The following is a 12,152-nucleotide window of genomic DNA, read 5'->3' as shown; positions in this document are numbered from 1 at the left end:
ATGTTTATTATTTTTAAATAGAATTTCACATTCCAGGCCTCCCAATACTATCATTTTCTAGTCTGAGAATATATGTACGCCAAAGACAGTCCATAAAAGCATATTACAATTTAAAATAGTATAGATAACATGAATACATTGCTCAAGATTGATTACATTTAACTATACTATTCATAGTAAAATGCTTATTATTAATGAAAATATATAACAATTTTTCATGATAATTGCAAATGAAATATTATTTTGTATATTATTACAAAAAAAAGAATTTATTGAAAATTTTGGTAGAGGTGAACATTCTCTGTCAATTCTTTTATGTACTTTATAATCACAACATTTATAAATATTTTGACAAAATATAATCTTTTAGCATATTATTTTATTAATAACTATAATTTAATGTGCATATAAATAATTAGACATATGAGCACATATCTAGTTATTCCACCGATTTTTAAAAATAGTTAATTTGCAGCTTAATGTAAAAGATTTTTAGATGATATAAATATTATGATATTAAATAAAATTCTATAGATTCAAATGATTAATTAAAAACTAGAGATAATTTATAACATATTATAATATTGATAGAAATTCTAAGTTCTTGATGTTATCATTACATATATGAATATTTCTTCCTATATTCAAATTATTATTATAATCATGACAGACTACAACATAGCTGTATCAGTTTATAATGGGGAAAAAAATGTAGAAAAATGTATTATATGATATTATATTAATTGAATAATACACATATTATATGCAGTAATATATATAGTAAATTTTTCATTTAATTCAATATGATTAGTATTATACATTTTTTTTATTCATTCATCACGTAATATCATTGAATTTTTAAGCAATATAGATAGTTATTGTTAAAAAATATATTAATCGTACATATATATTTTTTAAAAATTAATCTGTAGCAAAAAAATATATTACTCAGTTTCAATTTGAATTATTATTTTTGTATAAAATTTTTTAAATCTATTTTATTGTTTTGTTTAAAGATAATTTGTGTACCAATATGATATGATTATTAATTTTTTAATATACTATCAATAGTATTAATGATAATATAGTAACACACACAAAGTATAGTAACTATAAAATATATTTAATACAAAAATATTGCATGAATGGCCTTTTCTAGAAGCAATGTGTATTTAGAATATGTTCAATAAATATTATAAATTTTAAATTTAAGAGATGTTCACACTCATTGAATTCTCAAGAGAAACTTATTGCATAATTATTATTAAATAATTTTTTATTTATTTAAACGCGAATAATTTATTGCAATATTAAATATTAATGCATGAGACAAATAAAATAAACGTAGACAAAAAATATAAAAAAAATAAAAAAACTGTATAATTTATAAAATATAAAAACAAACCATTCACTATAATTTATCTGTAATTTTTTATTAGACAGATATATATTAAAGACTGTTAAATGAACTGTAAATGAAAATTTTTATGTAAATGAAAAAATAAAACATAACGATTAATTTAAATTGACTTATTTCATGTATATACTTGGCTTCATAAATGTAAATTTTATAAATAAAAATATAATTTATTTATAATTGAAAATATTTTTATGTTTCAAGAATATTTTAAATATAAAAAATAAATTTCAGAAATATTATAAACATTTTTATATTCATATTTAGTATTTTAATTAATTCTGAAATATACTAAGAAATTCATTTATTGTTGGATAGTAATGTAAAGCTATACTCATAGCATCCTGTAAAAATGTTATTGTTTTTAAAATAACTTTTTATCATCTAAGATATATTGTTAAATATTAAAAATTATTGTATATATTAATATTATTTTGAAAGTTTTATCATAAATTATATACAATAATTACATTTTATTACTAACCTCTTTTGTGCTAATATTTAGTCCAGTTTTGCTCAATGTACACTTATAAGGTAAAACAGAATAATGATTACTAATATTTAAAAGGCAATTTATATTGCAATCTTCTAAATCTTCCATCATATCTATTGGAATATCTTTTAGAAAATATTTATTTTTGTGATTCTTAAATGGCTGAAAAATATAAATTTATCAAAAAATATATTATTTGCAGCTTTTTTATTTTTAATTATAATGATTTTACATAGAAAAATATTTTGAATATAATATAATATTCATATTCATATTTTTATTTTATTCATATTTATATTTTTATATTATTGATTATAATTAATCGATAATCTTTCAATATAAATTATTTTAATACAAAAATTTCTAAAAATTAAATCAATGAAAACAATTTTATTTAATAAATATTTACTTTTAATTTATAATACTAATATAAAAAATTTCTTGCAAAAAAATCAAATATAATAAATATTTCAATTTCAATTTAAATTATTTTTGAACAAAAATTTTAAAATTATATTTTTTTATAACTGATATAACTGAAATAAAATATTTACATACCTCATCATACCATAATGCTTCAACAATTTCTTGAGCATAAATAGATATTGTATAAATTTTTTTCTTGAATAATTTTTGTAATTTAGGAGTTTTTAATTGCAAACTTCTATCGCGATACCTATGAATAAATGTTGAAATTAAAAAATTATTTATAAACATAAAAAAAATAATAAGATATATATACCTTAATAACAATTTACATATTTTTGATAAAATCGCAAGATGTTTTGTAACAAAAGCTCCATAAATTACTGAAGAAGGTGCTAATGTAAAGAATAATATGGTACTTTGATTTTCCAATATACAAATCTAAATATTTTTTATAAAAAAATTGGATAATTGTATTATTAATATTTCTCATATAATAATGTTTCCATTTAATTAATAATAATTTATTATTATTATATTTATATTATTTATTCATTATATATATATATATATATATATTTACCTACTCTATATATCTACCTACCTCTTCATAAAATGATAATGCTTCTGAAAGTAATAAAATATTGTATGAATGTATATTTAAGCCAGATACAATAAGTTCTTCAGAGATTTTTGTAAGAATAGGAATTACTTCTTCTAAATTATCCATTGCACCTTGTCCTAAAAATGGTGCAGGTGTTTTATGGCAGCATTCTTTAAATCCTTGACTAATAAACTATAAAAAATGTTTTAAAGACTGATTTAATTCTACAATTTTATTAATAATTATATTATTTTTTTTATTAATATTAACTTTGATATTAATCTACTTTTAAAAATAATTTATATAAAATAATTGAGTGATTGATATAAAAAATTATAAAAATTAAAATAAATAATAAAATAATTTTTTTAACATACCAAATTTGTTATCAATATTTTTAATGTTTTGATGATTTCACATTTTATCATTAAAGATGATTCGTAAAACATATTTTGTACATGTACTAATATTTTTTCTTGTAAATCTAAAAATATTTTATTTTTATAATACATGTTATATATAAAAGCATTAAGGGATTATATACACATTAAAAAAAAATTAAGAAAATATATGAGATCTTTTTAAATTATATTATTCCTTTAAAATATAAATTTATTTTATTTATTTTATTTTAAAATAAAAAAATGTTTTCTATAAATTAATATGATTATTAATAATTCTTTTAGATATATGTAATATTAAAAAAATATATATATTTTCACACAATAATAATTATAAATATTCAATTATAAATTATTTTTAAAAATGTTTTTATTTATATTATTTTTTATTATATAATAGTTTGCATAGAATCCCTTAATGAATATATTTATTAAAAATATACCACTGATAGATAGAGAAGTCATCCATTGTAATAACATTAGTAATTTTGATTGATATTCGCCTGTATTAAAATACAAATATTCACTAAGAAAATGATTAACAACAGGTATATCTTGTTGCATATATCGTGAAAATTCTATAGTCATATCAAGTAATTTATTAATTTCTTCTATAGAAAATTTTTCATTTTCCAACATAAATGCTGAAATGAAATACATTAAACATTTTTCTAAAAAGATATTACAGATATAAAAATGTTTAAAAATAGATATAATACATATTATTTAAAATATACCTCTTATTAAAGTGTTATAAAGATTATAAGAAAATCTACTTTGATATTGGAAATTGCTAAATGTGAGAAGATGATATCCAGCAGTATTACTTAAAAGAGATATAGCATTACATGGTAATTCTATACTTAATTGTAATTTTCCCAATTCTTCTATGCTGAAATATTTCAGTATAAAAAATATAAATCAATAAACATTTAGAATAATAAAATTTATTTATATTATACCTAGAAATGTCGAAAATAGATTTTTTATTCTTCTCTTTAAAAATACTAGAACCAATTTGAAAGTATCCTACAGATGGTAATAGAGGTGTCACAGTTTTCTTTGTTTTCTTGGACTATCAAAATTAAAAAAACTGTAAATTTCATTTTTAAATGAATTCTATAATTATTATACTTACTTCAAATGTATTCCAATTAAAACATTCCAGATGTAAGTCCTGTGTTTGTTGGATTTCTAAACGAGTTTTAGCATCTTGAAACATTAATCGTAAAACTTCGGGTATTGGTTTCCATACACTTTCTGTATTTATAGATTGAATTTTTTCAGGAACTAATTCAGGTTTATAAGATTTAAATAATCTAAAATAAATTTTAAACAAATTAAAATGTTAAATTTTTAAAATAAGAAATTTAAAATTATAATTACTTACGATAATAAAACAATAATATGTTTTTGTGGTCTTGAATATTTTTGATGGAGAGTTAATAATCTAGATATATTTCTACGTGTTACATCTTCTGGTTTTGTCAATACATAAATAATACGTGCTATCTGTCTTTCCTATGATAATAATAAAAAAATATTCAATAATATAATTATATTATAATTATTATCAAAATTTCTAATTATATAAAATTCTATTAAAAAATTCTAAAATTTAAAAGATATAATTTTTTTATATGAATTATATAATATAGGCAATACATTATAATAATATAGGCAAAAAATACATTTACCAATTTTTCTTTTTTTAATATTATATAAAAGAAAACATCATAATATATATTTATAACTTTTTTATCTATTAATTGATGATCCAATATACCTGAAAACATATATTTTAATTTTAATCTCAAATATTCTATCTATTTTATTATATATTATATTTTAATAAAATTAATATTAATAATATTACCAATTATCCATTGCATAATAATGATGGATACAGAAATAGGAAGTTTATTTATAGATGATAAACACCAAGAAATAATGGATTTAACTGTATGTTCAGATATTTTATATTGAGGAACTAAACATTTTGCTAAAGATACCAATTTAGTAGCACCTATTAAATATATTTCTTACTTTATATTTTTTATAAAATGTAATTGTTTGGTTCTTACAATATTTGAAATATACTAACTTAAATCTGTATTTATAATAATATTTACTAATAAATCAATATCTTCATCCATCAAACCTTTAGATGCAGCATAATTTTGTAATGTACTGAGAGATTCTTCAAATGCAGGATAATCTTTCTTCTTTACTAAAGAAATAATAGAAAATAAATAAAATATAATTATTAAAATATATACAACTGAAAAAGTTTTAAAAATATTATTTTAAAATTAAATATAAAATAAGTATCATTAGTAACATACTTTTTAAAACATTTAAAAATTTAACTACAATATTTCTTTCTTCATCAATTGACATTTTTGTATATTGTATAATTATTATTATATATTATGTTTATTATTCCTTAATTAAATCATTCTTATCGCATTTACTAATCAAATTATTTCTTCTTTTAAAAAGAACATTTAAACTAGTAAAATAAGTGAAATAAAATGCCATAACCTATTAACATTACAATAATATTACTGGAAATAAGGTCTTCTGATTTTAATGATTTTGATATATATTATAGAAATCAATATTTTAAATAACTTTTTCCTATGTAACGTTTGGTCTTAATTATCGAGATATTTACAAAAATAGTTGCTACATTCAATTTCATTTCATTGTATATATATATATATATATATATATGATAATGTATGTAGCATGCGATCACTCTATATATATCTACTTCTATAAACATATTGTGGAACTTAGTGAAGAGTGCATGAAATTCAATATTAATATTTTTTGCATCTATTAAAAAAAGTTATTTAAAATATTAATCTTTCAAAGTTATTAAAATCAATATTGTAGATTTTAGAAAATAGTTATCATTATAATTTAAGTATTTTTAATTTATTTTTATATATCATCATACTATATTTTTTATACTGCTAACTTAATTTTACTTAGATAAAAATTTTAATAAACCTTGTATTTCTTTTTAATTTATCTTATTTTTTAAAAATTCTAAATTATTACATATATAGATATGTGAATATATATTTATTTTCTTAATCATTGTCAGGACAACACATCATGGCTGCCATCGAAATATTTTCGAGTTCTATTGATTATAAATATAAAAGTAAAATATGTTCTTTAAGTTTTCTTATTGTATTATTACTCATAATTCTATCATTGATTACACCAATTTTTATTATTTATAACACAGGAGGTACATTTTTTGATATTTTATTTTTATATAATTATATCAGTATGATTTATACAATCAAATTCTGATGTGTATATTATTACAAATATTATGATTGTTGTTATTAATTATAATATTTTTACTATTTTGTTGCACAGTTAATTATTATAATTTTTAGGTTTTTTGTTGAAGAATCGTGTACTCATGGAAAAACCTGATGTATTTTTTAATTATAAATATTTATTATTAGCAAATAGAGATTTTAACACAAATCCTATAGTCTGTTCAAGTTTTAAAATGTATAAGGATAATGAAATTGAAGATAATTGTACATTAATAAAGGTTTTATCTTTATATTATTATGATGTATATGTAAAAATTATATAATGCAAATTATTATATTAATGTTTACTTAATGTTTTTTTTTTCTATATATTTTATATTAATTTTTTGAGATTTTAGGTTCGGGAAATAGATACAAATATTGATGGTAAAAATGATATTTTAAAATTTGAGGCTCATTTTTATACAAATAAACCTATAAAGTCTCTTAAACTTTTACTTTTCTTTAATTTTCAATTAAAGGTAAAAATTTGATTATTTTTATTTTATTATTTATAACTAATAATATATTAATTTGTTATAGCAATTGTTTGAGGCAACAATAGAATCTATTGCATTTTTTACTCATGTATTAAATGAAGAAGTTCAAAAAATACAGTTTTATGGAGATTTGATATTGCAACAAAAAGGTCTTCTTACTAGTGAAGGCTTATATGAAGTATATAATCATAGTTTGGAAATTGCTGATTATTCTTTGAATGAAATACTTATGCAAAATTTTAATAAAAAATGTTAGTAGCATTTTTTAGTAAAATTTTTTGTAGTTAAAAAATATAATAAAAAAATAAAATTTATTTCAGTTACAGCTAAAATAAATAATAAATATATAAGTGAACAAATAGGTAATGTAAATGAAAATATAATAGTCATTCAAGGAGAATTAATTTATAGAGAACATTTAATTTATTATCAGCCTAATATTCTGGAAGAATTAAAATGGATATGGGTGCAGTATTTGTCTAGTTTTCTTGTTTTTACTTATGTAGTAAGATATATTTTAATTTTTTTATTTTCAAATCGATATTTGAATTGTTATATAATAGTACCATGGAAAAATAAAAAATATGCATAGTAAATAATTCAATTATTTAAATTATTTCTTTTATCTTCTTTTTTATTAGACTTATAACTTTTTTTCATAAATTGTAAATAATTATTTAATTTAATTGTTAATGTAAAAAATATTAAAAGTATTAAAAGTTAAAATATTAGATTTTTACAATATTATTTTTAATGTTATATTGTACATTGTTTAAATTTTATATTAGATAAGTTTTTTAATTTATGCGATTTTTATGACATATTAAATTTACAATATATTTCTATGTAATATAATATTTAAATACTAATATGGAATATCATAAATTGGATCAATATTAAATTGTTTATTTATATATAAAACTATATTTTTGAATATTCATAAAAATAATAATTATATATAATTACAATAGAAAGAAAAAAAAATTAATAAGAAATATTTATGATATTTTTATTATATTATGGTTATAAAATATAAATAATTATAGTTGATCTTTAATAATCGTTAATTGTGTAGGAAAATCAATTTTTTTTTATTATATTAATAACTTATTTATTAAATAACAAAAACTTGTAAATAACATTTATTTTTGTTATTCCTAATAGATTTAGATTAATTGATAAAATGTTTTCACATAAGTTTTAATATTTATATTTATTAATATATAGATAAAATTAACAATTGTTCTTTTTCTAAATTGTTATTTAAAGATTCGCATATATTTAGAATTATATACAAATATAAATAATTTTAAGTTACATAATATCTATTTTGAATATTATTTAAATAAATTATTTTTTTATATAATAGAAAATATATTATATAAAAAAAGATACATTTTTTATTATTCAAAATGAATTTTCTATATATATATATTTTTTATAACTAAATTTTTATTTTTTTATTCTTGATATAGAAGGAATTGATTAATTTAATTATCAATTTGAACTATAAGTAAATTTTTTTTGCCATTATTATTAGTGAAATAATATAATAAAAGATTATTTTATAAAATTTTTTAAATCGATTTTATATATCTTTTTAAAATTTATTAGTTATATATAACTTCACTATTTGAAAAAAATTGCTTTTATTTTAATTGTAAATACATAGTTTATTTCTTAGAGATATGATAATTTATGATCGAAAATTATTGTCAATCTTAGTCAAGATTTTTAGAAAGCGCATCAAATTGTACACAAAACAGAAAAAAAAATTTATTTTCGCGAATATAAATAAAAAAACGCTTCGAAGAAATTTGAAAGGATCTTGTGATTGGTGGAACTAGCAACCCTTCTGAACTACGCGCCCGGCCAGTTCAATGAGGGTGGAGACTGCGCCGTGTTCCGTTCCATTCTTCGTTCATCGTATTCTTGACACGCGATTTTTTTGTAAATTATTTATACCACAAATGTTTTAGTGGCCATTTAAAATGATTCGCAAACAATCGAGTATGTCAGAAAGAAATAAACCCTGATCGCAAAAAGAGAACAGGGTGAGTGTGCAATGAAGAAGTATTATTAGTAGAGATTATTACGAATGTTACCACAATGTTTACCGAATCTTGCATCAAACCTTCCGTATTTTTATTTCATATGGCGAATATTTTTGCTTTTCATATTGTATTTTATTATATTTTAAGAACTTTCATCAAGAAATACATTTTTGCAGTTTCAAAAAAAATTTCTTTTTCTTTTTCAAGAAAGGACAGGTAATATGGTTTTATAATCATTATAATGAATCATATACAATGTCGTTTTTAAGTTAATAGATAAATTGTGATTCTAAAGTGAAAACGAATTTGTATTATAATATAATGATTTATTAATTTTTATTATAATATTATTATAGTAATTTTAATAACTTACAATAATAATTAAACATTTATTAGTTTATTTATTTTTTATCATAATTTATAAATTATGAATTATTATATTTTGCCATATGATAATAAACAATATATAAAATTCTAATATTTTATAAATATTCTAATAATTCTAATAAACAATAATTATAAAATTCTAATATTATATATTATTATTATTATTATTATTATTATTATTATAATTAATATTTTTACAAATTTTACGAATATTACGAATCTTTTTCATTAAAATTAAAAAATATATATTTCATATTTAGTAAATGAGTTTTATTTATTTTTTGCGATAAAAATATTTTTTAAACTCTTGTCAATTTCAATTGAAAAGAATTATGATAAAAATTGAATTTTAATGTTTAATTACTATTACTTTAATAGCCATAATTACCATTTCATATTATAATTATCATTTATGTTGTTATAAAATAATGATTAAGATAACTATTTGATCATGATTATAATTGTAAAAAAATAATAAATTATAAAATAATAAATTAATTAAAAATTTATGAATAATTAGTGTGTCAATACTGGAAAAATCATGTCTACAAGATCGAAAGAAAAAGTGGTGGCTGCTTTCCGAAAATTTTTTCGATCTTCAGAGAAGATTTCGGAACAAGATGGAGCAAGTAGTTCGACGAGTTCACCGTCGAGAAGGCTTCTAAGTCGGCATCGTCCGGATGCAGTTACTCCAACTGATAGTGGATTGTCAGATAATCCAGGTGTTAGTAATTCCAATCATGGGAGTTGTTTCTTCAAATCGAAAAAAACCACTAATAATTCTACGCAGGTATTTTATATTATATAGTTATTTATAATATAATATAAATCCAAACATCTAATATATTTCTTATATCAAAAATAAAGATTAAAAACAATTTTGTCCAAAATTAGAAGTTTTAAATATATTTTTCATTTAAATTTTAAATTTACTTTACTTTTTAAATTTTAAATATATAATGATAAAATAAAAACTTTTTTAAATACAATTTTATGTTTTATAATTTTATGATTACTTTTAGGGAACCATGGCGATGCCGGATAAAAGAGTTCGTCTACGTCGTTTAATGAAGGAACTTAGCGAGATTCAAAGAATGCAGCATCGACTGGAATCGACTTTCACTGCAGAATTGGTAAATGACAATTTATTCGAATGGCATGTGAGACTACACAAGATTGATCCGGAAAGTGAACTGGCTGCTGATATGAGAGAGCTTAATATACCTTATATACTTCTTCACGTGGTATTTCCTGAGAATTTTCCGTTTGCACCACCTTTTATGCGTGTTATTTCACCAAGAATTGAAAAAGGATTCGTAATGGAAGGAGGTGCAATTTGTATGGAACTTCTTACACCTAGAGGCTGGGCTAGTGCATATACTATTGAAGCTGTAATCACACAATTTGCAGCTAGCATCGTTAAAGGCCAGGTGAAATGTCTTTGAAATTTTCTTTTATATTATTTTTAAATTTTCTATTTATTCGAATTTTTTGAACTCTTATTTCCACTATCATTTCCACTATCATTTGATACATTTATCCATTTGAAACTATGTAATATTATTTTCATTCTAATTTCAAATGTTCAGTTTTTCCATACATTTCTTCATATAATTTTTAATAAATAATAAATATTATAATAATATTTTTAATAAATAATTGATATATTAAAAAAAACTTATTTAAAATTATTTTTCAGGGTCGTGTAGCGAGAAAACCAAAAACGAACAAAGAATTTAATAGACGTTCTGCAGAAGAATCTTTCAGAAGTTTAGTAAAAACGCATGAGAAATATGGTTGGGTCACACCGCCACTTGCAGAAGGTTGATCTACCAGATCATTTGAAAAACAAAAGACTTCGTTGTTATTTAAAAAAGTATACATATATAGGTTATGAATGTGACTTTCGAGTCGGTATCATTATATTCTTTTTCCGTTCGGTAATAATATAATTATACTATAATAGCATTAAATAATGCCTTTATAAATGCAATATTTGGGAAAGGAATAATGGACGATAGCAAAATATTTAAGAAATTTTTAGAATTTTTGACTTGGTTGAAACAATGAAGTTCGCTTATAAAAACGTTAATCAATCTTATTTTTCAAGTTTATAATGAGTGAAATTTATTGTAAATCTATCGTGACATTTGTATGAACAAAAATCATATTATAAAGATATATATTTTATAATTCTTATATAGTTATTCAAAAGTATTTCGATACTTTTGTTAACAAATTACGAAAAAATGTCTTTCATCTATGAATTTGATTTTATTTTATTAAAATATAAGAATAAGAATTAATGCTATAAATAAATTGAGCTTATATTACGATAATCGAGGAATTTGCGTTGCCAAATTACACGAATTACAATAAACATAATAATAAAATTAAGTAATCTTAATAAACGTAAAAAATACAAAATTTAATAAAATAATGTATATTTATAATAATTGTATTTATAAAACGGAGTAAGGAAAATGTAGTCTTTCAATTCAGTATTTCTTTATTTGAACTTCCATT

The 12,152-nt window shown here is 19.3% G+C and overlaps 3 protein-coding genes and 1 long non-coding RNA gene across 5 annotated transcripts; 2 read left to right on the top strand and 2 right to left on the bottom strand.

Annotated features, from left to right (window-relative positions):
* Positions 1-774: 774 nt before the first annotated feature.
* LOC100868569 (centromere protein I) lies at positions 775-6,063 on the bottom strand. The gene is made up of 15 exons (XM_012484682.2): positions 5,687-6,063; positions 5,446-5,571; positions 5,218-5,367; positions 5,039-5,127; positions 4,732-4,862; positions 4,480-4,660; positions 4,304-4,416; positions 4,079-4,233; positions 3,785-3,985; positions 3,318-3,424; positions 2,941-3,132; positions 2,653-2,777; positions 2,469-2,586; positions 1,902-2,072; positions 775-1,761 (listed from the first exon to the last, which is right to left on the bottom strand). The coding sequence occupies exons 1-15, from the start codon at positions 5,739-5,741 to the stop codon at positions 1,693-1,695; spliced, it is 1,983 nt and encodes a 660-aa protein (XP_012340136.1). The 5' UTR covers positions 5,742-6,063; the 3' UTR covers positions 775-1,692.
* A 14-nt stretch (positions 6,064-6,077) lies between these two features.
* LOC100868367 (transmembrane protein 231) lies at positions 6,078-7,784 on the top strand. Of its 2 annotated transcripts, XM_086911008.1 has the most exons (6): positions 6,078-6,194; positions 6,457-6,606; positions 6,761-6,924; positions 7,045-7,167; positions 7,229-7,436; positions 7,506-7,784. In XM_086911008.1, the coding sequence occupies exons 2-6, from the start codon at positions 6,468-6,470 to the stop codon at positions 7,775-7,777; spliced, it is 906 nt and encodes a 301-aa protein (XP_086767134.1). In that variant the 5' UTR covers positions 6,078-6,194; positions 6,457-6,467; the 3' UTR covers positions 7,778-7,784. The 2 variants fall into 2 exon arrangements, with proteins under 2 accessions (XP_086767134.1, XP_086767133.1); XM_086911007.1 differs by having other exon boundaries at positions 6,112-6,606.
* A 1,033-nt stretch (positions 7,785-8,817) lies between these two features.
* LOC147657258 (uncharacterized) lies at positions 8,818-10,825 on the bottom strand. Its single transcript, XR_015292894.1, has 2 exons — positions 10,643-10,825; positions 8,818-10,379 (listed from the first exon to the last, which is right to left on the bottom strand). It is a non-coding gene; the product is annotated as an uncharacterized LOC147657258 (long non-coding RNA).
* Positions 9,083-12,130, top strand: LOC147657257 (ubiquitin-conjugating enzyme E2Q-like protein 1). The gene is made up of 4 exons (XM_086911009.1): positions 9,083-9,239; positions 10,147-10,416; positions 10,649-11,056; positions 11,326-12,130. Exons 2-4 carry the CDS (start codon positions 10,168-10,170, stop codon positions 11,452-11,454), a joined length of 786 nt encoding a protein of 261 aa, XP_086767135.1. The 5' UTR covers positions 9,083-9,239; positions 10,147-10,167; the 3' UTR covers positions 11,455-12,130.
* The last annotated feature ends 22 nt before the right edge of the window (positions 12,131-12,152 follow it).

Source organism: Apis florea, unplaced genomic scaffold, assembly GCF_048593485.1.
Source record: "Apis florea isolate Af1SG1 unplaced genomic scaffold, ASM4859348v1 contig_3203_pilon, whole genome shotgun sequence".
In the NCBI taxonomy this organism is placed as follows: Eukaryota; Metazoa; Arthropoda; class Insecta; order Hymenoptera; family Apidae; genus Apis; species Apis florea.
This window is presented reverse-complemented; position numbering and strand designations above follow the sequence as displayed.